The sequence below is a fragment of the Malurus melanocephalus genome, unplaced genomic scaffold (genome assembly GCF_030028575.1).
Source record: "Malurus melanocephalus ecotype Western Australia unplaced genomic scaffold, MMel_1.1 scaffold_230, whole genome shotgun sequence".
NCBI classification, from domain to species: Eukaryota; Metazoa; Chordata; class Aves; order Passeriformes; family Maluridae; genus Malurus; species Malurus melanocephalus.
The window spans coordinates 900,567-923,612 of record NW_026623462.1 but is presented as its reverse complement, the minus strand read 5'-3'; the positions used below and the strand labels follow the sequence as shown (position 1 = coordinate 923,612).

Here is a 23,046-nt window from a genome sequence, read left to right as displayed (position 1 = left end):
GCCGAGACCCCGCCCCCTCTGCCATTCCAGCCAATCAGAGCGGAGAGCTGCCCGCCGCCGCGCCAATCGGAACGCACCCGGCTCGGGGCTGCGGCGGCAAGCGCGGCGGAGCGGGAGGAAAGGGGCGGGGAGCGCAGCGTGAGCTCCTATTGGCGGGCGCTGACAGCTCCCCCGGCGCYGGYGCCGCTCTTAAAGGGGCWACAYCMMCCGCCCGCGCTGCCGCCCACCGAGCCGTTTGTCGGGGGCGGGAGCACCGCGTTAGGAGTCGCTGCCCTTTTAAGAGGCGCGGAGCGGGCGTTACCCGGCGCTATAAAAGGCGGCGGCGCGGCGGGTGCGGTGACAGCGGGGGCGCGGCGCGGCCGGGCGGCTCTGAGGCCGCCATGGAGTTCAACGTGAAGAAGCTGGCGTCGGACGCCGGGGTATTCTTCTCCCGCGCCATGCAGGTGAGGCGGGGCGGCACCGCCCGGAGGCCGCGGGGCGGAAGGCGCGAGAGATCCGCGGGTCCAGGCCCCGGCGGAGCCAGGGGGGTTTGCCCGGCCCCGGGGAGGCTGAAGAGAGAGAGATCGGGGCCGGGTGGGTCCATCTGTGTGAGCCGCAGCCCCCGGAGCATCACCCRCAGATGCATCACCCCGGGAGCATCKCCCTCAGCGCGGGCTCGGGRTGCCGGGGAACGTCCCAAGGGAAGAGCCCGGGGGATGGCTCTCAGGATGGGGAGGGGAGTGCGGGGGACATTCGTGACTGGGGTTGTTGTTCTTAAAGACACAAAGCCGTGTGATCGGCTGCTTTGTCTGTGCCCAAACCCACCGGGAAGGGGTGCAGAGCTCCTGAACAGACTGCCAGAAGGGCACGGAATCTCCCACTCTGGAGACATTCCAAACCCACCTGGACGCGTTCCTGTGGCACCTGCTCCAGGTGGCCCTGCCTTGGCAAGGGGGTTGGATGGAATGATCTCCAGAGGTCCCTTCCAACCCCAACCATTCTGAGATTCTGTTGTTGGGGAGGTGGTTTAGGTGCCCTGCAGGTGATCTGCAGCTCAGCCCCAGGAGATCCCAGGCCATGGCAAACACTGGGATGTTCAGGGGATGGGAAGGAGCTGCTTGGAGTGAACAGGTCCAGTCTCACGGGGCTGCCGCGACATCAGGAGCACCCGAGGGAAGGGCTGGAGCTGAGTCAGGAGAGGTTTAGGTTGGATATTAGGAAAAGGTTCTTCCACCAGAGGATGGCTGGACCTGAACAGGCTCCTCAGGGCAGTAGTGACAGTCCCAAAGCCTGTGAGCTCTTGGACAATGCTCTCAAGCACAGGGGGAGGTTCTTGGGGCTGTTTCTGTGCAGGGCTAARAGTCAGACTTTGATGATCCTTTTGGGTCCTTCCAACCCAGAATATTCTGATATTCCCAAACTTGAGATCAGGAGCTTCTTGGGGATTAAGTGACCCCACTGGAGCTGTGAAGAAAATTGGGTACACATGAGCATTAGATGTGCAGCAGGTGGTGAGATGGGGCTGGTGAGGTATTCATTTCTTGGCCATAACTGCAAAACTGCTCTTGTTTGTCCAGGAGAGCAGTGAGGCAGGTCAGAACAGGCTGGGACTCTGCCTGGAAAGTGAAGTCCAGCTGGTGACTCTGGGACTGGGCTTCTTGCTTTACGTTGTGTGGGGGCTGGTAAATAAACAGAGCAGAGCTGCCTCGTTCCAGACCTTCTGTGCAGTGGAGTAATTCTGGCTCTATTGGGAACTGGTCTCCTGTAAGCAGATATCACCTCCTGTAACCGTGCCAGTGAGTCATATGTTATGAAAAAGAGAGATATTAACTACAGGTGCGAAATAAGGAGCAGATGGAAAGCCTAAAGATGCCGTTCTCATGCAAATGACCTTGGATGCAGAAGAAATGCTGTAAAGAAATCTTGTGTTTAGAAGCCTTGTTGTAAGTCTCTGATAAGTGTTTTTTAGCTCCAAGGCGTAGGAAGGAGACAGGCCTGGAACAGTGTCTGCACACAGTTGATTCCAGAGCAAGGAGGCGTTTATAAATCGTGGCTTCTGCCTGCTACACCTACTCCACTGTCTCGTACATGAATATTCATATGCCTAATTGCAGTAGTAATTTCTTGAAACCAAATGAGCACTGGCACTTGTGGACAGCGAGCAGGTGTGTAAGGAGCGGGGAYGGGAAGGAAAGAGATCTCTGAGGCTGAAATCCACCCTGTGAGGTGTCACTGCTGGGGGAATTCAGCCTTTTCACATCCCCACAGAGCCCTGGTGTGGGTGAGCCCTGCCCTGTCTCCCCCAGGAGGCACCAGTGACAGCTGAGGTCTGCTGTGGGCAGTAAGGGATGGGTTTGTAGCACTCTTTAGCACTGCAGATCTTCCAGGATGGGAATAAGTCCTGTCTAGAAAAAGCTGTTTTCTGTAGCATTGGAGATGCTTTCTCCAGCTYCAGGCATTTAACAAAACGATGTTTTACTGGAACTGCAGCGACTGGGAGATAAATGGACTGGCCATTATGTGCTGTTCCACTCAGACAGCATTAGCTCCTGCTGTCTGGCAGAGCTGTCTGACCAGCACACAGGAGCTTCACTCAAACTGGAATTGGGGCTCAGCAAGGGGGAAAGGAGACAGGRCATGGTCAGCACAGCACCTCTGGACTGGCTCAGGGCAGGAGCTGGTTTGAAACCTGTCAAATACAGCCCAGCATAGTGCTGGGTGAAGGATTTTGGGATGGGCTACTTATGACAAAAAATAAACAATCAAAACAACTGAAGCCCACTGCTGCCTTTACATGGCTCTTCCTCGCTCAGGCAGCAGTCACAGGACTCCTCCAGAAAWGCAGAGCAGACAGTAAAGTTGGGGTAGGAAAGCAGTGGACARATCTGCTACCCTGGGCGTGGGGAACAAGCTTCTAGGCTTGGGCAGCTGCATGGATATAGAGCTTGTGTAGGATTCAACATCTTACCTGAGGATGGCCTGTACTGATGCTTGCACTACCAGTTGCAGCCATCAGATTRTCCTCTGAGGGGATGCAGCACCTGCAGACAGACTTCAAACAGGTCACTCTTCACTGAAGAAGGGCCTCTGTTTGATCAGCTGCACCTTCCAGTTATCAGTAAACAGGTCTGATCCCAAATCTTGGCCAGTGGAAGCTGTGTGGCCACACATTGGATATCGCTGTTCTAGCCAGGCTCTTTCAGGGAGGTCTGGAAATAATTGTAGGCGTCTGTGTTTTGTCAGTTCCAATGAAAACAGGCTCTGGGTGAAAATGCCCGAGTGTGAATACAGCCTTTGGGTGCTTATCCCCCTGCTAATGTCATTACTAAAGCAGCCTAGAGGCTGACTTACYCTGTCCTGCAGACAGACAGACTCCCCCAGCTCACTGAACTCTGATGATAAAACAGACTTTTATCATTAGTAGATAAAATAAACCCTCTGCTTGTTGATCTTAGTGGAGTTGATGCTTTAGAAGTTCAGAGAGCAGAAGATGACCCAAGGAAAGGACAAGGTGTTGGTAGGGGACAGAGCCAGGACAGCTGACCCAAGCTGCCCAGAGGGATATTCCATACCATAGGACATTGCTCAGCAATAAAACCTGAGAGGAGGAGGTGGGATGTTATTACACAGTACATTTGTCTTTTGGAGTAGCCACTGAGGCCCAGTTTCCCAGAAATTGGCCACACATCGCTTGCTGATGGGAAGGAGAAAAGAAAATCTTTTGGTTTCCTTTGCTTCCACACACAACTTCTTCATTAAACTGCCTTTATCTTGACCTGTGAGGTTTTTCCATCTTATTTTCAACCCCCCTGTTCAGCTGAAGAGGGAAGTGATAGGGAGATTTGGTGGCACTCCTGTCCAGCCAAGGCCAACCCACTACAACAGTGTTTTTTTCCTCTTGTAAATGCCTTGCTCATGAGTTAACCAAGCTGTCCCTGTTAATGGCTTCCTTCTGTCCTCTAGCACAGTTTCACTTGGCTCCCAGCCTGGCTTTCCTGACTCCTGATGGTCAAATAGTTGGAGCAGACTCTGTATCTGGTCCAGAGTTGTTGAAAATCAGGTGGTTTTCAGATGCCAGTTGGCTGTGGCTTCTTTCCTGCAACCCTGTACAAAGTGGGAACCARATTTGTTCAACTGATTGTGTTGTGCCTCTGAGCAAATGTTACTGTAACTTGGGCATTTTGAGCTATTTGGAGGCTTCAGAAAACCCAAGTCTAAATCTGCTGGCAGGTACAGGAGACTATTCCTGGTTTAAAACCTCTGGCCCTGCTTTGATCTTTGTAATTTAAGGTGGGAAGACATAAGTGACATCCAGCTGGATAAAATGGGGACCCTGCAAGTGGCACAAGAGCTCTGCCACCAGATCTTCAGAAGGGAGCTGCAGCCAGCCTGTCAGACATCACAGTATACAGGCCTGGGCTTTTATTTTACTGGGCTTTTATTTTACTGGGCTTTTATTTTAGTGGGCTTTTATTTTACTGGGCTTTTATTTTACTGGGCTTTTATTTTAGTGGGCTTTTATTTTACTGGGCTTTTATTTTACTGGGCTTTTATTCCTCTCACTTTTAAGGAGAGGAAGGTGCAGATTCTTTCAGCAAAGCTATTTAAAGCCTAACTGATGGCCTTTAGTCACAGGCCCAAGCTGTTTGATCTGAACCTGCAGTGCAGAGGGGCCCCTCCAGCTCAGCATTATTTGCTGCCCCTCCTGACATCCCAGATGTGTGTCTGCCAACTCTCTTGGGGAAAAGGGCTTTACCCCAAGCTCTGAATGCTCAGGGCAGCTGCTCTAGCTGCAGTCCAGTGCGTCCATGCTCCTTTTGGGCCTGTGGCCCAAGTGCTGCTCTCCTGCTGGGTCACTCTGTTTGCCCACATGGGCCTTGATAAAGCATCTCTCATTCCTGCTGGCCAGCCAAGCCTCCTAGAGGAAACCCAACCTTTGGCTGAATTATTGATGTCCTGGAATGCAGCACGACTCTGCTCTTCCTGGAGAGTGAGAGTGGCACTGACAAAAGGCTGCCCTGCATTATTAAGCAGCCGCTCTGGGTCAGCTGCTGGGATGTTTCCTGCAGGGGAGCAGCCTCCCAGCACTGCGACCTGGCTCATGATCCCAGGATGCAGATCTGGGAATTGCTTCAGTGCTATTGACTCGGTCCTCAGGTTCTAGAAAACAAATGGGAGTAGTTCTGGATGGAGGAGCTGGAGGTTCTTCTCAGCACTGCAATTGTTTGTGCTCAGCAAGCGCTGCCTCCGTCCCCAGGGATCTGCACTGAGCTTTTAAGTCAACTTGATAAAACCAAGTATCACTCCCATTTATGGCAATCTGCTGCAAGACAGCAATGCTTCTAGTCTAGGAGCAGCAAGATATAAAATACTYAAAATTTGTCTTTCTACAGACAGGAGGCTTGAGGGTATGATCAGCTTATTTGTTGTTCTTTGTCTCTTGGTGTCATACTGAAATCTTATATGTGTTCAATGAAATTTCTGTGTTATGAAAACGAATTCCCAGTAATAGAAATCCTTTGCAGGGGAGTTCTGCCTGAAGTGCTTGAGTAGCCAGATTTCATAAACTGCTATTCTTCTTCCCTCCTTTTCACTGGCTAAAGGGGGACCAGCAGCTGAGACCTGTTGCCACCTAAAATCTCAGATTCCCACTTGCATCAGACAAGAAAGCACACCAGCTCATAGGATAGGTCAGTGTAATTTACCTGTAATCTCCTGTGCTGGCTGTGCTGTCAGGAGAAGCTTCATCTGGTCCCATGGAGGTTGCTCCTGCAGGAGGTGATCCTGCTCTCCCTGCGCTTCATGGCACATCCCTGCTGCTGCTGGGAGGTCGGGTGGGCTCTGATAGGTCTGAAAGGTCACATTAGAGGTCAAATCGAGCTGGATCAGTGTCTGCCTGTGCACAGGGAGGAGGAGGAGGCACTGGGCAGGGAGAACAGCCGGTACAGCCCCTGCAGTGAGGCGCCAACCTCGGCTGGGTTTGGCACATCCAACTCCTGGGGTCAGGGAGGAATTGTCAGTGGAGTCACAGCTCCCATGCCTTGCACTGCTTCCTGACATCCGTGCCCTGCTTTCCAACCCTGAAAGAAAGCCTGAATTGAATAAGAGATTGTTTTTTGGCCTGATCCTTTGGAGCCATGGGCAGTGACTGAGATTCCTGCCCATCCTCCCCTTGTGGCATAGCCCCCAGGCTTGCGTGATCCTGGTGCTGCCCACAGCTTTATTGCAAGACAAACAGCTTTAGTGCCTGACTTGAGATAAGAACTGAGTTTCTGCTGTGACCCCTGCACRGGGTTACACAAAACAATCACAGAGGACAGTGATGCCAAAGATGCCACTTGTGAATAAAGCAAAGGACCCCAGAGCTGGTTTGGGATGGTGGCCACAGCACTGTGGAGGTGCTGGAGGGCTTCAGCAGTGATCTGACACTGCAGCAATGCTGTAAGAAGCTGACTCAATTCAGCTGGTAAGAAACTGGGTTTAGATTTGACAGCTCCAGGGCAGATGCTGGTGCAGGATGAGCCTAAATTGCAGGAGAAAGAGCTGGACTTGAAAGTGAGATGAGGTCTCAAAATGCTGTCTGGGAAAGGGGGGAGCAAGAGAGAGAGAGACTGTTATCTTTGCATCAAAGAGTATTGGCTTGTTTAGGAAAGATCTTAAACAGATGACTCAAGAATTGGTGCCAAATACCTGGGAAGTCCCAGTTTGCTGCATGGCAGTGACTCAGCCCAKCCTGGCAGAGTCTGAAAACAGCCCTGGGCTCCCAGCAGTGACAGAGGAGAGCAGCCTCAGCTGCTGAGAACCGTGTGTGACCCCCAGAGAAATCACAGACCCAGCAATACAAACACCCTCTCACCTTGAATCTGCTTTTACCGTGTCCAGCAATGGCCTGGGGGCCATGGCAAGACCCAGTTAAAATTGCATGTCAGGGGCTGCTGGTGCAGGGAAAAGATCCCTCTGTCCCCAAGGGGCTGTGGGGAATGTGTGACTGTCCTGACCCTGCAGCTGGGGATCTGTCACCACCCACCTCTGTCAGAGCACWCCCTGGAGCTCCAGTCGTGCCAAACAGGTCGCTGTGTAAACATACCTGGAGGGTTTGTATATCTCAGACATCTGGTAACAGGACTCCAGGAGCTGTGTGCCCCTGCCCCAGGCTCTCCTTATCTCACTTCGATCCCAGCATGGTGCTGGATGGGAAAAGAACAGAGCTGGCCAGGAAACCTTGAGGAGAGGCAGGAGACATCAGRACAGGACCCCATGGAATGGACATCTTGGCCCATCTAGAGCTGAGCTCTGGGGTAGGGAAGCAGAGAGGAGAAGGTCCAAGCGGCACATGAAGCAGGAGCTGCATTTTTTCTGAGCTTTAATCTCTTGAGATCTGACTGTGCCCCCAGTGCCACTCCTGATAACTCAGCAGTGCCATCAGAGAGCATCAGCAAGGGTTAAAGGACAGCTGGAGGCTCTGTAGGATCCCAAATGACACAGCTGTCCAAAGCTTTTAGCATGATCCAACAAGACATTTCTGTCAGGTGATAGTGGCATTCCTGATGCCTTGGGTTTGCAGGACACAGCGTTGGTCAGTAGGAGAGGAAGGGATTTAGCACCTTCCCTCACCTGAAGGATGTATGTTGTTCTCCTGCATGAAGCAGTGGAAGCCATGTGCATTTTGAATAGATCCCTCACAGCTGGAGTATTTTTTGTACCAGGCCTTATTAAAAGTTACTTATTGTGCAACACCTCTCTGTTTCTGGACTCTATTTTTAGCTCGATGCTTGTTCTACTCTYGGGCAAAAAAGTTGCCCTCTTCCCCTAAAGATAACTGGGAACAAAGAATGGCACTYTGAAGGGGTTTTAGCYCAATTCCAAGATAAATACACARGACAGMAGCAGCTTCAGTGTCCCTTATCAGYTTTACAAAACACSGTAAATTTGCTTTGGAAGAACAGACCTAATGACTACCTTCTTCCTGCAGTTTACTGAAGAAAAGCTGGGCCAGGCTGAGAAGACTGAACTCGATGCCCACTTTGAAAACCTTCTGGCCAGGGCAGACTGCACAAAGAACTGGACAGAGAAGATCTTGCGTCAGACTGAAGTTCTGCTACAGCCAAACCCCAGTAAGTCCAGCTTCTCCTAAGGCTTGAAGGACAAATGTCACTTGCAGCTCAGTGCTAAAGGACATGGGCTCTGGCCAAGAGCCCTGTTGAGTTTGTGGGGCTGGGAGAAAGGTGTCTTTGTCCTGCTGTTCTTTTTCCCTGTGCAGCTGAAAGCACCTCATACCCTGGGGCAGGGACGCCTRCTCCTGGCACTGGTGCCTGCTGTCYAGCACATGGGGTGGGCTGTCCCAAATCCCACTTTAGGGACCCTCTTTCAGCCTCCTTGGTCTCCTCATTCCAGGTGCCAGAGTAGAGGAATTCCTGTACGAGAAGCTTGACCGGAAGGTGCCTTCGCGGGTCACCAACGGGGAGCTGCTGGCGCAGTACATGACAGAGGCAGCCAACGACTTTGGGCCAGGGACACCTTATGGTGAGTCAGCTAAGGAAGAAATCCTGGGAATCCATCCCTTCCCCAGAGAATATCCCCAAAACTGCTTTGCATTGAGATGTCTGCAGCAGGCTCCTTCCTGACYGCACAGAGTATCCTTCTGCTCCTAAATTCTCCCAGTTGTCCCTTCCTGGGGCAATTTTGGGTTCTTTTAAGCAACACAGCCTTCACTTYCACTGTCCTTGCCCCTGCCATGAGCTTTGTCCCTGCTCTCCAGATCAATAGTTGTTCAATAGTGAGTCCTGTCACAGGCAGAGCAGCTGTAAGTGCATCTATAGCCAACACTGCCTAATCAACTCATGTTTTCTGCTCTGGTGCTTTTTAATTTGCTGCTCTGTTCCTGTGCCTTTGTTTTATGAGGCAAAGAAGGATCATTCTGCRCAAGCAGGTGGAGCAGTAAAATACATCAGTGGCATAAGTGCTTCAGCAGATAGATAAGATCAGAGCTGCCCTGGGAGCAGTGAGGAGATGCCTGAGGCCAACAGCAGAGTGGGCAGGGCTGGAGCTGGTGTGGGACAGGCAGGGTCACCTCGCTGTGACACAGYACACCTGTGCCTGTGTCCCCCAGCACCAGAGTCTGGCAGCTCTGGATGAATTGTCTGAGGCCACACRTGTTCATTGGTTTCTCCTGGAGCTGAATGTTGCTGTTGTTGCAGGAAAGACTTTGATAAAAGTTGGAGAGACTCAGAGGCGCTTGGGTGCAGCAGAACGGGAATTCATCCACTCTGCCTCCATCAACTTCCTGACCCCACTGCGCAACTTCCTGGAAGGRGATTGGAGAACCATCTCAGTAAGTGGGATAGCAGGGCAGGGGAAGCTTAACCCTGGAAAAAGGGAGGACAGGGGACAGGGAAACAGTGCTGGGAGAACCCCATTTCTTTCCCTATGACTCCATACCTATCCCCTTTTAGAATGCAAGGATGAGGGAATACCAACCCTGRTTCTGCTCAAGTTCCCCCTCTGCTAGGAAAGGGTTGCCATCTGATAGGCATGAGGAAAGTAACTCATTTCCCCACTCGTGCAGCCTGTGGGCACCACCCATCACAGGCTGCCCTGTTTCCAGGAGGTTATCCCGTATCCCTGGCAACCAGCCCCAAAACTCTTGCTAAGGAGATGAGCATAGCAACTGGTTCTTTCTCCCTGGCATGTTTTGATGAAGAAATAGGATAACCTAGGAATCAAATCTATGTCCCCTCCCCTCTTCAACCCTGGTCCTAAGGAATGTACTCTGACCCATCTCCCTTCCAGAAAGAGCGGAGGATCCTGCAGAACCGACGCCTGGATCTGGATGCCTGCAAAGCCAGGTTGAAGAAGGCCAAAGCAGCCGAGGCAAAAGCAGCGGTAACTCTTCCCCTCATTTCCCTCCCTGTCCTTCYGGCCCCAGGGCTTGGCTCACATGGTCAAAAATTAGGTTTCCCTACTGTGTCCTGCCTCTGGGTGGGGGAATTCCTCATCTGGGATGGAGGGGAACTGGGAGCAGGAGCCATGTGCCTGTTTCTGTAATGTCCTACCTTGGGGGAACTGTTGAAGCAGTTTTGAGCTTCTAGAGTCTGGAAACTTGCACTTGACCCAGGCTCCTGCCTCCTGACTGATGAGGGGTGCTGGATGAGTTGTGCTGGTRACTAAAAGGCTGCATCTTCTGACAGCTTGCTAATTTTCCCAGAGGATCTCAAACCAAGCCAAGAGAGAGCTGAGCTGGGAGGTACACAAGGGAAAGACTGCTGGGCTCTGCAGCAGTCCCAGCCTGTCAGACTAGTCAGGATTCCACCAGCTSCCAGGCAGGAGTGCTGTGGGAGCCTGTAAGGGTCACACTGGCTACCAAGGTCTGTCCCTGAGCCTCTCTGCCCGCTCAGTTCTTGGTGCTCTAGTTACAGGCTTGTCTTGCCCTCTGGCTTTRGGCACTGATGGGTTCCCTGGAGGGCCTGCTTGGAGTTGGTTGTCCTCCTGTAGAGCTTTGGCTGTTGGCACAAGGACCTGCCAAGTTCTGCTTCTGTCTTGGGGCCACGAGCTCAAATGTGTGCACGTCAGAATCAGACTGTCCTTGTCAGGCAGTCTTGGGCTGCTCTGGGATCCCAGCCCAGCAGCCCTGCCATGAGCCTGTTTCTCTCCAWCTGCCCAGCTGGGCCTCTGGCCATGTCTCTCCCTGGGTAGCCAGGTGTTCCCAGGTGTTTTCCCTGTCCTCCAGCTCCCACGGCAGATGGGGAAGCTGTGCTGAGCTTGGCAGCCTCCATCAGCAGGTCTGACAGAGTGCCCAGGCCTACACAGGACAGCTGGAGGAGCTGCCCTGTTAGAAAATCCTCCTCTAATCAGGCAGGTCCCCCAGGCCCTCTGAAAGTTAACTCCAGTGCTCCCCTATTCCCCTTCTGAWGGGGGAACTGGTGGCCATTGCTTTGAGCTCAGATCAGAGCAGGAATTCAGACACCTCCCATGCTTCCCTCCTTTGCACCCTCTTTCCCTTGATCACCACGGGAGGTGATCCCAAGGCCTCTCACCTGCACAAAGAAAACCTTCGTTTCCCACTGGAACTTTTGGGGTGCCCCAGGCAGGTGCAGAGCCAGCCCAGGCTTTCCAGGGTGTTGTCCCCAAGCCAAGGCTCAAAGTGGCAGAGTGGCTGAAACACTGACCACAACAGCAGAGCAAACTCAGYTGCTCTGTGGGGTCCCTGGGCTCTGGGTGCCTCCTTGGCTGCTGGAGGACAAGGTGGAAGCTCCCAGCACTGGGGAGAGCTGCTTCCTCTGCTCCAGACACCTCACCTAGATCACAGCATTCCCTGAACATGCCTGGAGTCCTGTGTCACCTCCCCATGCAAGCTGAAGTATCCCAGCTCTCCCAGCTCACCCCTCTCTTGCTGCTCTTCCCCTCTGTAGTGCAAATTCGTGTTCCCACAGCTTCTGTCTCGTTCTGCCCCTCCAAGCACTGCTGCCCAGACCCGTGAGCTGCTGGTGGAGCACCTGGGCTTGTGCTTTTCCCAGAGACTCTGTGCTTTGTCCTTCCTGTTGATGCTGTTTTGTTTACTAACCTTTTTGTTTTGTTTCTTTGTAATTTGCTCAGTGTGAGGGAGATGTGAGTATTGACTGTGCTAACAGTGCTGTGATTTTTTTTTTTTCTTTAACACCTCTCATTGTCTCTTTCCCATTTTTAAAGAGAAAATCCATATCTCCTTTGTCCCATTGGGACTGGCCCTGCAGCATGTTCTGAGCGTGATCAGGGCTGTGGCTGCCTCAGGAAGGTGCTCCAGAAGGATGGGAGTGTCAGAGATCTGCCTGCAGCCCCTCTGGAGCATCCCTCGGGTCCATCCACGCTGCCTGCAAGCAGTGCTCAAGAGAGGCAGGGGCTCCCCTAAAGACCCCCTCGGGCTCCTGCAGCTGCAGGCAGGAGGAGGTGGGGTTGGGTGGCCARAAGGGCAGCCCAGAGACAATGACAGGCAGGATGATCTGGTTGTGGTGCTGTTCTGCTCCTTTTCCCCRTTACCGGAGTGGAAGGGGGAGGGAGATGAGTCCCTTTTGACCACTGCTTGCAAATAYGACTTCTCCGTGCACAGAAATACAAGAGAAGCTTGCCTCCTTCATCCCATGTGCTGTGACTAGTTTTGGGACTCCCTGGAGTACAGGGAATGGGAGGAGAGGTTTCTTCAGTTGCTCTTGATCTTTAAAAAACAAAAAGCATAAGCAGCTATTTCTGTGAAACATCCTTTCTCCTCACAGGGAGCAGTCCAGCCTGGTTGCTATGCTGGCCTCAAGCCTCACTGGTGCATTTTTCTCCCTATATTCAGGTTTTACTTGTGATAGGAATTGCTCCTCCTTATTCCTTCCTCCAGCCATCCCTAAAACTCCTAAATGGTATGGAAAAAAAAAAAAAATCCTTGTTGGGACTGCCTGACTGCTCTTCCACACACTGGTCACTCATTCCAGCTGGCTGCTGGGGTGCAGCAAAGTGGGTCAGTGTGTATAAGTGGATCTGGGTGACTGCAGAGAGATTAACCTGGGAGAGGGGTCGGAGGGGATTAACAGCAGAKCTGGGATCCAGCAGGATGTGCCAGCCCTGCACAGCAGCCACTGTGCAGCAAGGRCTGGCCAGGAGGATTCCTGATGTCAGGCAGCTCGTTGGTTTGTCTCTTCAGGTGACGCTGCAGCCAAGGGCTATCCCAGGGGGTGGCCTGGTCTTAACTGAATAATTCTGTGGTGATTAATGAGCCCACAACTGTGTGGGAGTGCCCTGGATCCATTGCACTTCAGTGTGGAAACCTCCAGAGTGCTCAAGTCTTGCTGCCCCTGGGCAGAAGTTGAGCTGGGGAGAAGGTGGCCTGAAGATTTCTTGGCCTCTGGGATGAAAACTCCGACACTGCCTTTGGCAGACCTGGCTTGGCTAAGCCACGTGCCTTCCTGAAAACAGCAGATCTGCCTCTGCTAGGGGGAAATATGGCTTGGAGAAGTGAGAGCAGTAGATGTGTTCTTTAAAAGGCACTGTGGAAGGGGTGCTCCAGTGCTGGTAAATGTTCCTGCTTTAAGGACAAAGCCCTGTACAGTGCCTCTAGACAGGAGACAAGGGGAAGGGGAAATCCTGCCCACAGGACTGAGYCACTGCAACAGGAGCAGGGAATGGGAATGCATTTGGGATCAAGCTGCATGAGCTGATAGCTGTAAGGGCAGGCAGAGTTTCTAGCTGTAGGAGTGTCTGCTGTCCAAGCACCACTGTGACTGCACAAGCCAGTCCACCTCCCYTGCACCAGCCTGGCCTCCTCGTGCCCCCGCTGAGACATCAGGAGACCTCCCTCCTGCCTCTCTTCACAATCCAAGCCAAGCTCCCAGCACAGGCAGGAAAAGGCCACTGGTTCCTTGTTCCACCCACCGCTCAGTGACTCCTGTTGACTCCTCTGGTGCCTTGTACATGACACTCTATTCCCCCCCAGGCTGTGCCTGACTTTCAGGAAACCAGACCTCGTAATTACGTGCTCTCCGCCAGCGCATCAGCGGTAAGATCACCTCCTCCTCCTGGATCCTGCCTCCTCCTGGATATTGCCTCTCCAACCTCTTCCTGCCCCTCTCTCTACCTGACTAAAACTCGGACCTAGTGCTCTGCTGTTTTCAACATTTTAATGTGACATGGGCTGCCCAGGGTTCCTCTGACTCGGCCTCGAGGGTTCACATCACCCCTGTGGGGGTGCCTGCTCAGGGTCTGGCCACTTGCAGCTGGGTTTGTTTTCCAAACCAGCTTCCCTGCCAGCCCTCTTCTGCATTTCTACTGGGGATCTTCTGACAGGTTTTTATTGCTGGTGGAGCAGTTGAAAGGTACAGACCTCCAAGAGTGGCCTTTCTGGATGGTTCCAGCTATACAGTGGCAGTGTCACATGTGTGACTGCCCGATCTGTACCGTGGTGTCAGAGTCAGAGGCTTTGTAACTGCTCAAGAGAAGCAAAGGTGGAGGAAACTCTCTGCCACCAGTAGCAATGCAGGCTTGTCTATTCTGCAGAGATCATTTTTCCCCTGCTTTCCTCTTGTTGGCAGCTGTTACACAGCCAGATGTGCCCAGGGTGGGTGAACAGCCTGCTGCATCTCTGCTCTGTTGCACTGAGTGGATGTGGCCAAGCAATTGACTTCCCATGCTGTGTTCATGGCTCCCCATTGCACAATGTCACATTTCTCGTTAAAATGTTGAAAACTGATCATCTTGCTTTCTAACTAGCATTTAGAACAACACTGATGCCTGTTAATAGGATAATCTGGGAATGGGATCTGCAGATATGAAAAAGGAGAGCCCAGTCTTCTCACAAACCAAAAACACCATGGAAACAAGTTGGATTTGGTCAATGGRAAACYCATCCCATATGAAGACRGAGCTGYGTCTGAGCTGACAGCATCAGTGTTAGTTCCTAGGGGGATCTGTCCTGACCTTCTTGGAGAGCAATGCTGGGATCAGAAATAGCTTTGCCAATACCTGGAAAACAATTTCCACTGGTCACAGGCTCAGTGATGAGAGTCCTGCAGAGGAAGCTGATACTGGTGAAGCTGCAGCAACTGCACACTTCTCCTGTGTCCTAGTGCACATCAGAGCCAGCTTGTGGCTCTGGCTTTTCYCTGGGGAAGGTCTGTTCCAAGGGACTGCAGTTAAACTCTAGGAGAATCAGAGGAGAGAAACTGGGCTTTCCCTGCCTCTGGAGAGACCAGGSTGTGCTCAGCATTCCCCAAGGCTAAAGCACACCTGAAGACATTGGTACAGTGTGCATTGGCATCTCGTGGAGTGCCCAGACACTCAGCTGGACACGTGCAGCCCTCCCCAAAAGGTGCCCTGGAGCTTCTGCTCCATTGCAAAGCTGCTCTGGGCATACAGGAGCATAATGACAGAACAGATTTTGGGAGGTTTTCCTCCAGCAAGTGTCTACCCTGGGACATGTGTGCCTAGTTCAGTGCTGCCTCATCAGGCTCTGCTAGTGCTGGTGGCACTGGGCAGTGAGAGCAGGGCTCTGGGACAGCAGCCAGCACTGACCCCAGTCGGGTTTGAAGGTTGGGCAGCAGGGCCACCTTCCAGGAGAGCCAGTAAGAAATGTGCTGGCCTGGCCAGTGTCAGGCCTCGTGGCTTCCAAAACTCTTTCAGAGGCTGAATTTGGTGGGTGAAGGGCCMCCTGAAGTCCAACTGCACTGGGCRGGGGTGACCTGAATTAGAGTTTCCWTCTCTAATTARTGAACCACAGGCTGAGCCCGTGCTGCTCCCAGCTCCGTGCAGGCAGGGCTGCTTTGCTGCGAGCTCTCTAATCCCAGCATTCATCCCCAGGGTCAGGCACTGCAGCAGGCTAGGAGCTCTTCATCCTGTTGCTCTGCTTTTCTTCCAGGCCAGAGTYCTTGTGCAATTTCTTCTTTTCCGAGCAGTGGCTGCTGCTCACTTCGCTCTAGAGCTCTGCTCCTTTCTGGAGAGAGGGGTTGGTTATGCCCAAGGTAACAGCTTTGTCTTACAGGTGAGCAAACAGGTCAGCTCTCTCCTGGACCACTGGCCCTCAGCAGGGCTCTGATTTGGATTCTAAATTTACCTTGCTGTTTTTTTGGAGAGGTGGATAACACGGTGCTTTTATTTTTTTTCCCCTTCCACAACAGGAGGGCTCAGATGGAATTAAACCAAATAAAAAAAAAGCACCTCCCTTGTTTTGCACAAGTTGGAGGCTGAGGAGCCACTTCTCCTCTCTCCCACACTGACCTTTTGTTTTTGTGTAAGAAGGTGTACGTGGGCTGTGCAAGCCTAAATATCCCTTTCTCTCAGACCCTGCCACACGCTGTACTCCTAGGAATGATTCCAAGAAAAACATATTGAGTACCTTGAAGAGGACTCCTCTGGCTTGAGCTGAGCTGAGGGAAGACAGTAGCAGATCATGGCCTTTTCTGCTCTCCGAGCTGTCCAAAAAGGAGCCACACAGTGTATTAGCCCAGGGATAAATCTGAGTAAAGCTGGAGGCAGGCATGCTCCCAGATCCAGGGGGATTTCACATTGCCAGGACTGAGGCAGTAGTTGGCTGCTGAGGAAAGGCCAAGCCAAGGACCTCTGGAAAGGATCAATGTGTTTTTCTGCCTCTTCTCTCCCTTTGCCATTGCTGTGTGTGATTTCTGTTCATTGTTTCGTGTTCTGGAGCCAGATCCCACCAGCAGCTGGAGGTGTCCAGTGTTTGCTGTCCCAGGTGTTCCCCTGTGGGTGAGGACAGTAGGAAGGAGTCGTGTAACATTTTTGGCTCAGAGGCAGCATCCAGCCCCTGCTTCCTCCTTGCTGTGGCTGAACAGGTCTGTTGGCAGTGCAGGCTGGGTGGATTATCCCACTAATCCGAGCTCTCTGGACCATGGGTGAGGAACACTGGCTTCTGTGTGGCCYGAGCTCAAAAAGCTCACTTTCCTCTCCACTATCCTTAAAGAAGGGCTGTCCTTCACCACCAATCTCTGCAGCTCCAGCAAARTGAGCCTTGCTGTGCAGAGTTGRTCCTTTTTTTCCTGGAGCCCATGGAATGCCGTGGCTGTAGCAGCCCTGGCAGGGAGCAGARCTGCCGTGCCAATGGCTCTGGTGGCATGGACTYGCTCTCCCATTGTGAAACTGAGCTCAGGGGTGCAGGAATGAGGGGAAGGGGCATGGAACTGGCAGCTGCTGCTGGGTGAAGGGCTGGCTTRTCCCTGGAGTTGGCTGCTGTGTCCACGGAGCGTCCTTGCCCRGTGGTGTTAATGCCGAGTGCTTCTCGACGTCTCCAACACTGATCTCCTTTCCTGTTGCTCTGTGGCCCCTGCAGCTTTGGAGCGACGAGGTGGAAAAGGTAAGTACCCAGCTGGAATTGTGCTCAAACCTTCTGGGGGTGTTCAGGGGATGGGRGAGCTGTGGAGCCTGTCCTGCTGGCAGGCAGGAGGGAGGATCAGGGGCTGTTTTGTGTCCAGCCCTGRTCCCASTSTGTGGCTCGGTGCAGTGACAGCAGYTTGGGAAGAGCYRTGGGCCTGTTGGCTGTSCCTGGTGGGARATGCTTCCCTGGCATCCAGGGCTGTGTTTGAGGGTGGTAAAAGGCAGCTCAGAACCCTGCACTGAGTGACAGGAGCAGAGCTGATGCTCCAGGTGTGGCTCAGCTCTGCTCCTGTGGCCAAGGCTCCAGTTCTCCCTGTGCCTCTGGGACGCCCTGGCCCCCATCCAGTGGGCTCCACACAGAGCTGGAGCAAGGACAGAGCATTTCCTGTGCACAGCTCAGCTGCTGCAGGAACAGCTCRGTCAGGGAGGAGGTTTGGAGCCTCRTGGAGTTRATTCTCTCTGGGTGAGCTGCACTCACCCTTCTGGTGCATGGAGGCTCTGGAAGGGAAGCCTGACTTATCCATGAAGATGGATGGAGGGCAGAGAGCAAGGTGAGCTCTGTGTGGAGCTCCAGCATGGCATGGAGCTTCCAGAGACACCTTCTGGGATAACTTTTGCTTTTTACACCATGAACACCCCCAGCAGGCATTGGCCTGAGGCCTGAAGTGCAGGGTGGCCGCAGTTCCTGTGTGCTGTGCATGAGAGCAGCCTGCTGCTTCCTGATTCCAAAGGCATCCTCAGAATGGATTGGCTGTTCCTGCACCTGCTCTGCTGTTCTTTAAATCCTTCAGTCCCTCAACCAAACAAGCTGCCTGCAGTCAGCTATGAGCATGCAAGGATCTGCTCCTCTATCCTCTCTCTTTGGGCTATTCTGCTCGGATAGACCAAAGTATTTAAGTAAATGTCAAAATTCTCCATGTTTTGGAGAAGCACAAGACTGGAAGGGGCCTCCCAGGTCACATCCAGCTGTGGTTTTATAGGAAAATGCATCCTGCAACTGCTCAGAGCTGGCAGGGAGAGGCAAATCCCAGGCAGTGCCAAATGGAGCTGAGGCTGCCTGGCACACGTTTTAAGTAGTTGTGAATACTGAAGCCTCAGCTCAGGGGGCAGGAATCACTGGGTRTTTTGAAGGCATTGCACTGGTATTTCCTGTTATGTTTCCCCCTCTCCTTTAAATAATCCCCTTCATACAGAGGATGCAAGAAAATAGATCAGTTGAATTGCAGCTTAAAATAGACAAATCTGATTAAAAGACAGTCAAAGCATTTCTTTGTTGTAGCTTGGCTCTGCACTGGTACTGCTGGTACCAGATGAGAGCTGTACTGGCCCCAGCAGCATCTCCAGCTTGTCCTGCTGGGAATACTGGGTCTCCTGTTGGGTCCACCTGGCTATTCTGGTACTGCACATCTTCCCCAGTGTAAATGCACTGTTTGCTGGTGGGGGAGAAATGGGTCTCCAGTGTGAGTCTGTCTCTGAATTCCCAAAGCCTGCTGTGGAGCTGCCTGGTGTTCACTGGTGTTTAATTCCTCCTGGCTCAGAATCAGTAACCAGCCCCAAAGGAGAGCCTTGGGTGGAAGTTGGAGTGAGATGTTCATCTCCATTGCAGATTTAATTAGCAGCAGCAATTTGGTAAATGCTGCCTGGCCTCAGCCTTTGTTCTGTGGTGATAAAAAGGAAAGCCAGRGAGAAACTGAGGAGGCTGTGATATTGTTATGCCTGCAGGTGCAGAAAGAGGGGATTAAAGGGACCAGGGYTGGCATGGGATTGGCTTTCCACGTACTTCAGGATTAAAGACTCTCCATGTTCTAGTCTTGTGGGAGTAGGAGCTTCCCTGCCTGGTGTATTAGTTTTGAGCTGCCATTCCATCACCTGCAATGGTGATCCAATGCAGGAYTGAGCAGGAATCGAGCTGAAATTCAGGCAGAGGTCTCTGGGATCCCAGCCCAGGGTCCCTTGTGCCTGATGCTCAGTGCCACAGCTGCACCCTTGCCTTGCTGCCAGAGGGGAGGTGTGAAGGTAGGTGTGAACAGAGCTCCTGCCTTGTGCTGCCTGAGCCCCTGTCCCGTTTGCAGGCGGAGCACGAGCTGAGGCTCACCCAGACCGAGTTCGACCGGCAGGCAGAGGTGACCCGGCTGCTGCTGGAGGGGATCAGCAGCACACACGTGAGTCCTCCTGGGCACCTGGGGGGTGGCAGGGACCACAGAGACTCTTGGCACCTGCCCAGAATCCTGCATGCAGTACAGAGGAAGGAGAGGTGGGAAATTTGGGCTATCTTGGGTGGGGGGTGGGGGTGGTAGCTGCAGCMAGAGAGTTGCTGTGCCTGGCAACCAAACTCAGTGAGGCTGATGGTCCTTCTCCCTCCAGGTGAATCATCTTCGCTGTCTCCATGAGTTTGTGGAGTCTCAGACCCACTACTATGCTCAGTGCTACCAGTTCATGCTGGACCTGCAGAAGCAACTGGGCAGGTAAGACAAGACACTGCTTTTACTTCTCTGAGGGTTATTGAGCTCCTTACCCTCAGCTCAGGGCTCCTTCCCCCTCCCACATCRTAATGTTGGGCAGAAGTTATAAAGTGCCCTCCCAGCTCTGACAGACCTGAATTTACAGTGGTGACCAGTCCTGGTGGTGGTGGTGGTGCATTCAGAGCAGGCTTTGCCATTGGGTTTTTCCTCTCAAAGCACAATGGCCATGGGAGTTTGAACATTCTTCCTCTAAATTAGTTAAATCACACAGGGCTCAAATTCCTGTTGCCAAGCAATGAGCCTGAGCGTGCTCTGCTGCAGGAGTAATGAATCCCAGATCCCATATTCCGTGCTGCTGGCTGCACATCCGTGGGCTGGGCTGGGCTGTTCTCTCTGGTATGGTCACACCAGCACGGGGGTCTGACCCAGGAGGGGCTGGTGCCTCTGTGTGATCACTCACACTCCTGTTCCATTCTTTTCCATGCCTGCAGCTCCAAAGGAGAAATGTAAGTACAGTGTTGGCCAGGATGAGCTCTGAGGGCTCTCCTTCACTCAGGGACTCTGGGGTCTCTATGTGATCACTGCCAGGGCCAGAGCTGCACCCCCTTAAGATGGAGCCCAAGCGCCACTCCTGTCTCTCCCTAGAGAGCCCCAAAGCCTGGGATCTTCCAGCTGTGGCATCCAGTTCAGCAGCAGCAATGTCCATCCCTTTCCTGAGGGACTGGGAGGCAGAACAGGTAACAGACCATGTGAGAGCAGGGCAAGGACACAGCACGATGGATCCAGTCCAACAGAGCTGAGAGCAGCACCTGCCCAGCCCCTTCTGCAGGTTCACACATGAGTCTGGTGCTCTGCCAGTCCTGAAATAGGGCACTGGAGCCACAGCAGGCAGACAAGTCACCTGCTGCAGTCTCAGCACCTGAGAACTGAGGGTTTCCCCACATGGAGGGCAGTGTGGGTATGTTACAAGTGTAGGCTCCAACTCTGAGCATCATCTCTGCAGCGCAGCTGTTGAAAGAAAGAGCTCTTGRTGGTTCCTCAGGCWGGAGCCTCGCTGAACTCTGCTTTTYTCTCCTGTGTAAGTTTTTCAGGCACGTTCGTAGGCAACGCAGAATCGGCGTCTCCCGCAGCCGCTACCTCTCCTCCAGCTGTCGCTGCTGCCTCGCTCCCTGCCGTGCCCACAATCCCCGTGGTGCCCACCATCGTTGGGGTGCCCAACACCGTGGCAGAGGGTGTGCTGAACCCCAACGAGGTGAAGCCTCCAGCCAGTGGGACACGYAGGGCCAGAGTCCTCTACGACTACGAAGCAGCTGACAGCACCGAGCTGGCACTTCTTGCAGATGAGGTTGGTGACTTTTCTGAGTGTTGGGTTTGGCTGTAACTGCCCAACAGCCCATGGTGTGCCCAAGAAGGGCTTTGATTCTTTTTCCTGTTCCTAAAACATGCTTTATGGAACTAACAGAATCTACCTGAACACCAATATCTGCTGAGTTGCAGTGAGCTTGTAACTCATAGTCATTTAATATTTAACATCACCCCAGTAACTCAATTTCTGTTGGAGCCCAAGTGTACCCAAAATAAAATCTCCCAATACTCAGTATCTTCACTCTGACCCTCAAATACAGCTGCCTTATCCAGAGCCTGGGATAAGCTACTGGCTGGAAGCCTGCTGTAATCATGCTGAGAAAAAAGGAAAAATCAGCAMGTTGGAAACTTTTCTGTTCTCTAGACTGAACTGCTATATTGAGAAGGGATGACACAGCAACATGTAAAAGGTCCTTGAGTCACTCCAGAGAATGAAAAAGCAAGAGGGACATCACTGGGCAGTTTTCCATGGATTTTGTGTTAAAGCTGCAGATAGCTCCATGGAAAGGGTACAGATGCCTGCTAAATGAACTTCAGGAATTTGTGTTCTTTCAGTCCCCATCTGCCTGAAGTTCTTGGCTCTGTCTGCAGAGTAAAGTCCTGTCTAATGTGCTGTCTTCTCTCCCCAGATGATCACTGTGTACAGCCTGCCAGGCATGGATCCAGACTGGCTCATAGGAGAAAGAGGGAACCAGAAAGGGAAAGTTCCTGTCACTTACTTGGAACTGTTAAGTTAAATGCTAAGGAAGAAGAATGTACAAGCAGAATGCACCCCTCATCTGGCACTTCTAATGCRGATTTCCTCATCCGAGACCATTGCTCTCTTCAGGGTCAACACTCCATTGCTAATATGGGAATTGTGGGAAAGAGGTCTAAGTGTGATGGTGAGGCTTTGGGAAAGGGCTGATGACACCCAAGACTGAATTCGTTACCTCCCAGTGCAGCCTGCTTTGAGGTTAGTCCTGATGGCACAAGATTCCTCCATTACTTTTCCCCTTCCCTGCCCTATTCTTGTTCCTCGCAGTGGCTTTCCCGGGTGAGTGAGCTGTGTCCCTCAGCAGCTGCTCCCCAGTTACACTTCCCTCGTGTCTGGCAGGGGTTAGTGCCTGTCTGCCCCTCCCCTCCTCTCTTCTCCAGCAGTAGAATTGCCCAAGTCCAGCCATCRAGCATTCCAGTGGGAAGTGTCCCACACACCCCCTCTGACACATCCTGGCACGTAAGGCAAGGAGGCTGCATTTAGGATTTAGGAACCTGTTAAACCCACCCACCTGCTCACCCGTGGGAGACCAGCAGTGCACCAAGAGCCACACTCACCCTCCTGGGGCCTGAGGCTCCCACCCACCCCTGTCCCCAAAACTGGAAGGAGATTTTTTGTGGAGACCAACCTGCTACTGTAGGGCCTAACCCCAAAGCTGCGTGCAAGGGACCATGCATCTCGCTTGCATTTCCTCCAGGAAACTGCTCTTGGACTGCAAAGTTTACAAGCCTTTTTACAAGCTTTGCTCCCTGTGTTATTGTCCAGGCTTTTCTTTCAGTGTGTCTGTCCAGGCATGTTTCAGCCTGACTTTATTTCCACTGGTTTAATGAATGTTTCCCCCATGTCAGCAGTGAACAGACTTGGTGCATCCTAGTGCAGAAAGGGACAGTCCCACCTGCTGTGACCCCAACAAGGAGCTGTTCTTGGCCATACACACACCATAACCCAGGCTGYCCTGGGAGGATGGGGTGCTTTAGCTCAGGTGTGTGTGTGCCTGCTCACCCTATGAACTCTTAGCTAGAGCTCACCTAAAGAACTTGCACTYGATGTGTCACGAGGTTTCCACTCAAACTGGATGGAAGAGAAGCTCACCTGCACCAAGCTCTCTGTTCACAACCTTCCCTTGGGTATGTCAGAACTAACTTTGCTTGTTTATTGATCTTTTGCACTTTCCCCAAAGGTATTGTGACCATTCTAATGTAACAGGGCACTGAGCACCTGTGTTTGTGGGGCTCATGGGTTTCAGCACTTATTTGCCAATAAACAAACTGCCTGACCTCCTGCCTCAGCATCTTCTGTGGGCTCAGGGCTGTCCCTGCTCTCTGGCCACAGGGCTTTGGGGACAGACAGGGAGGCAAAGGGAGCAGCTCAGGTCAAAGCAGTGCCCTCCAGGCTTGGAAGCTGGGGGTAAAAGCAAAACAAAGCTGCTCATCCTTCCTGTCCTACCTGACACTCCCAACACACTGGCAGAGCTTTGTGSTTCCTTTCCCAGCTGACACATCTCAGTTGTACTACAGCTTCAGGGGCTCTGAGAAACAACAGCTCCTCCTGCACCTGAAGCAAAAATAGAGCAGCAGGATGACTTCAGCTGCTGAGAGACCCAAGTGCTATTCTAGATTTAACAGACTTTTTTAGTTGTTATGG

The 23,046-nt window shown here is 52.6% G+C and overlaps 1 protein-coding gene across 3 annotated transcripts; it reads left to right on the top strand.

Moving 5' to 3' along the window:
- The first annotated feature begins 256 nt into the window (after positions 1-256).
- SH3GLB2 (SH3 domain containing GRB2 like, endophilin B2) lies at positions 257-22,702 on the top strand. Of its 3 annotated transcripts, XM_057374651.1 has the most exons (11): positions 258-443; positions 7,952-8,093; positions 8,374-8,502; positions 9,177-9,310; positions 9,769-9,861; positions 13,430-13,492; positions 16,775-16,798; positions 18,891-18,980; positions 19,183-19,283; positions 20,364-20,625; positions 21,275-22,701. In XM_057374651.1, the coding sequence occupies exons 1-11, from the start codon at positions 381-383 to the stop codon at positions 21,380-21,382; spliced, it is 1,209 nt and encodes a 402-aa protein (XP_057230634.1). In that variant the 5' UTR covers positions 258-380; the 3' UTR covers positions 21,383-22,701. The 3 variants fall into 3 exon arrangements, with proteins under 3 accessions (XP_057230635.1, XP_057230637.1, XP_057230634.1); XM_057374652.1 differs by lacking the exon at positions 13,430-13,492 and having other exon boundaries at positions 257-443; positions 21,275-22,702; XM_057374654.1 differs by lacking the exons at positions 13,430-13,492; positions 16,775-16,798 and having other exon boundaries at positions 257-443; positions 21,275-22,702.
- Positions 22,703-23,046: the final 344 nt, after the last annotated feature.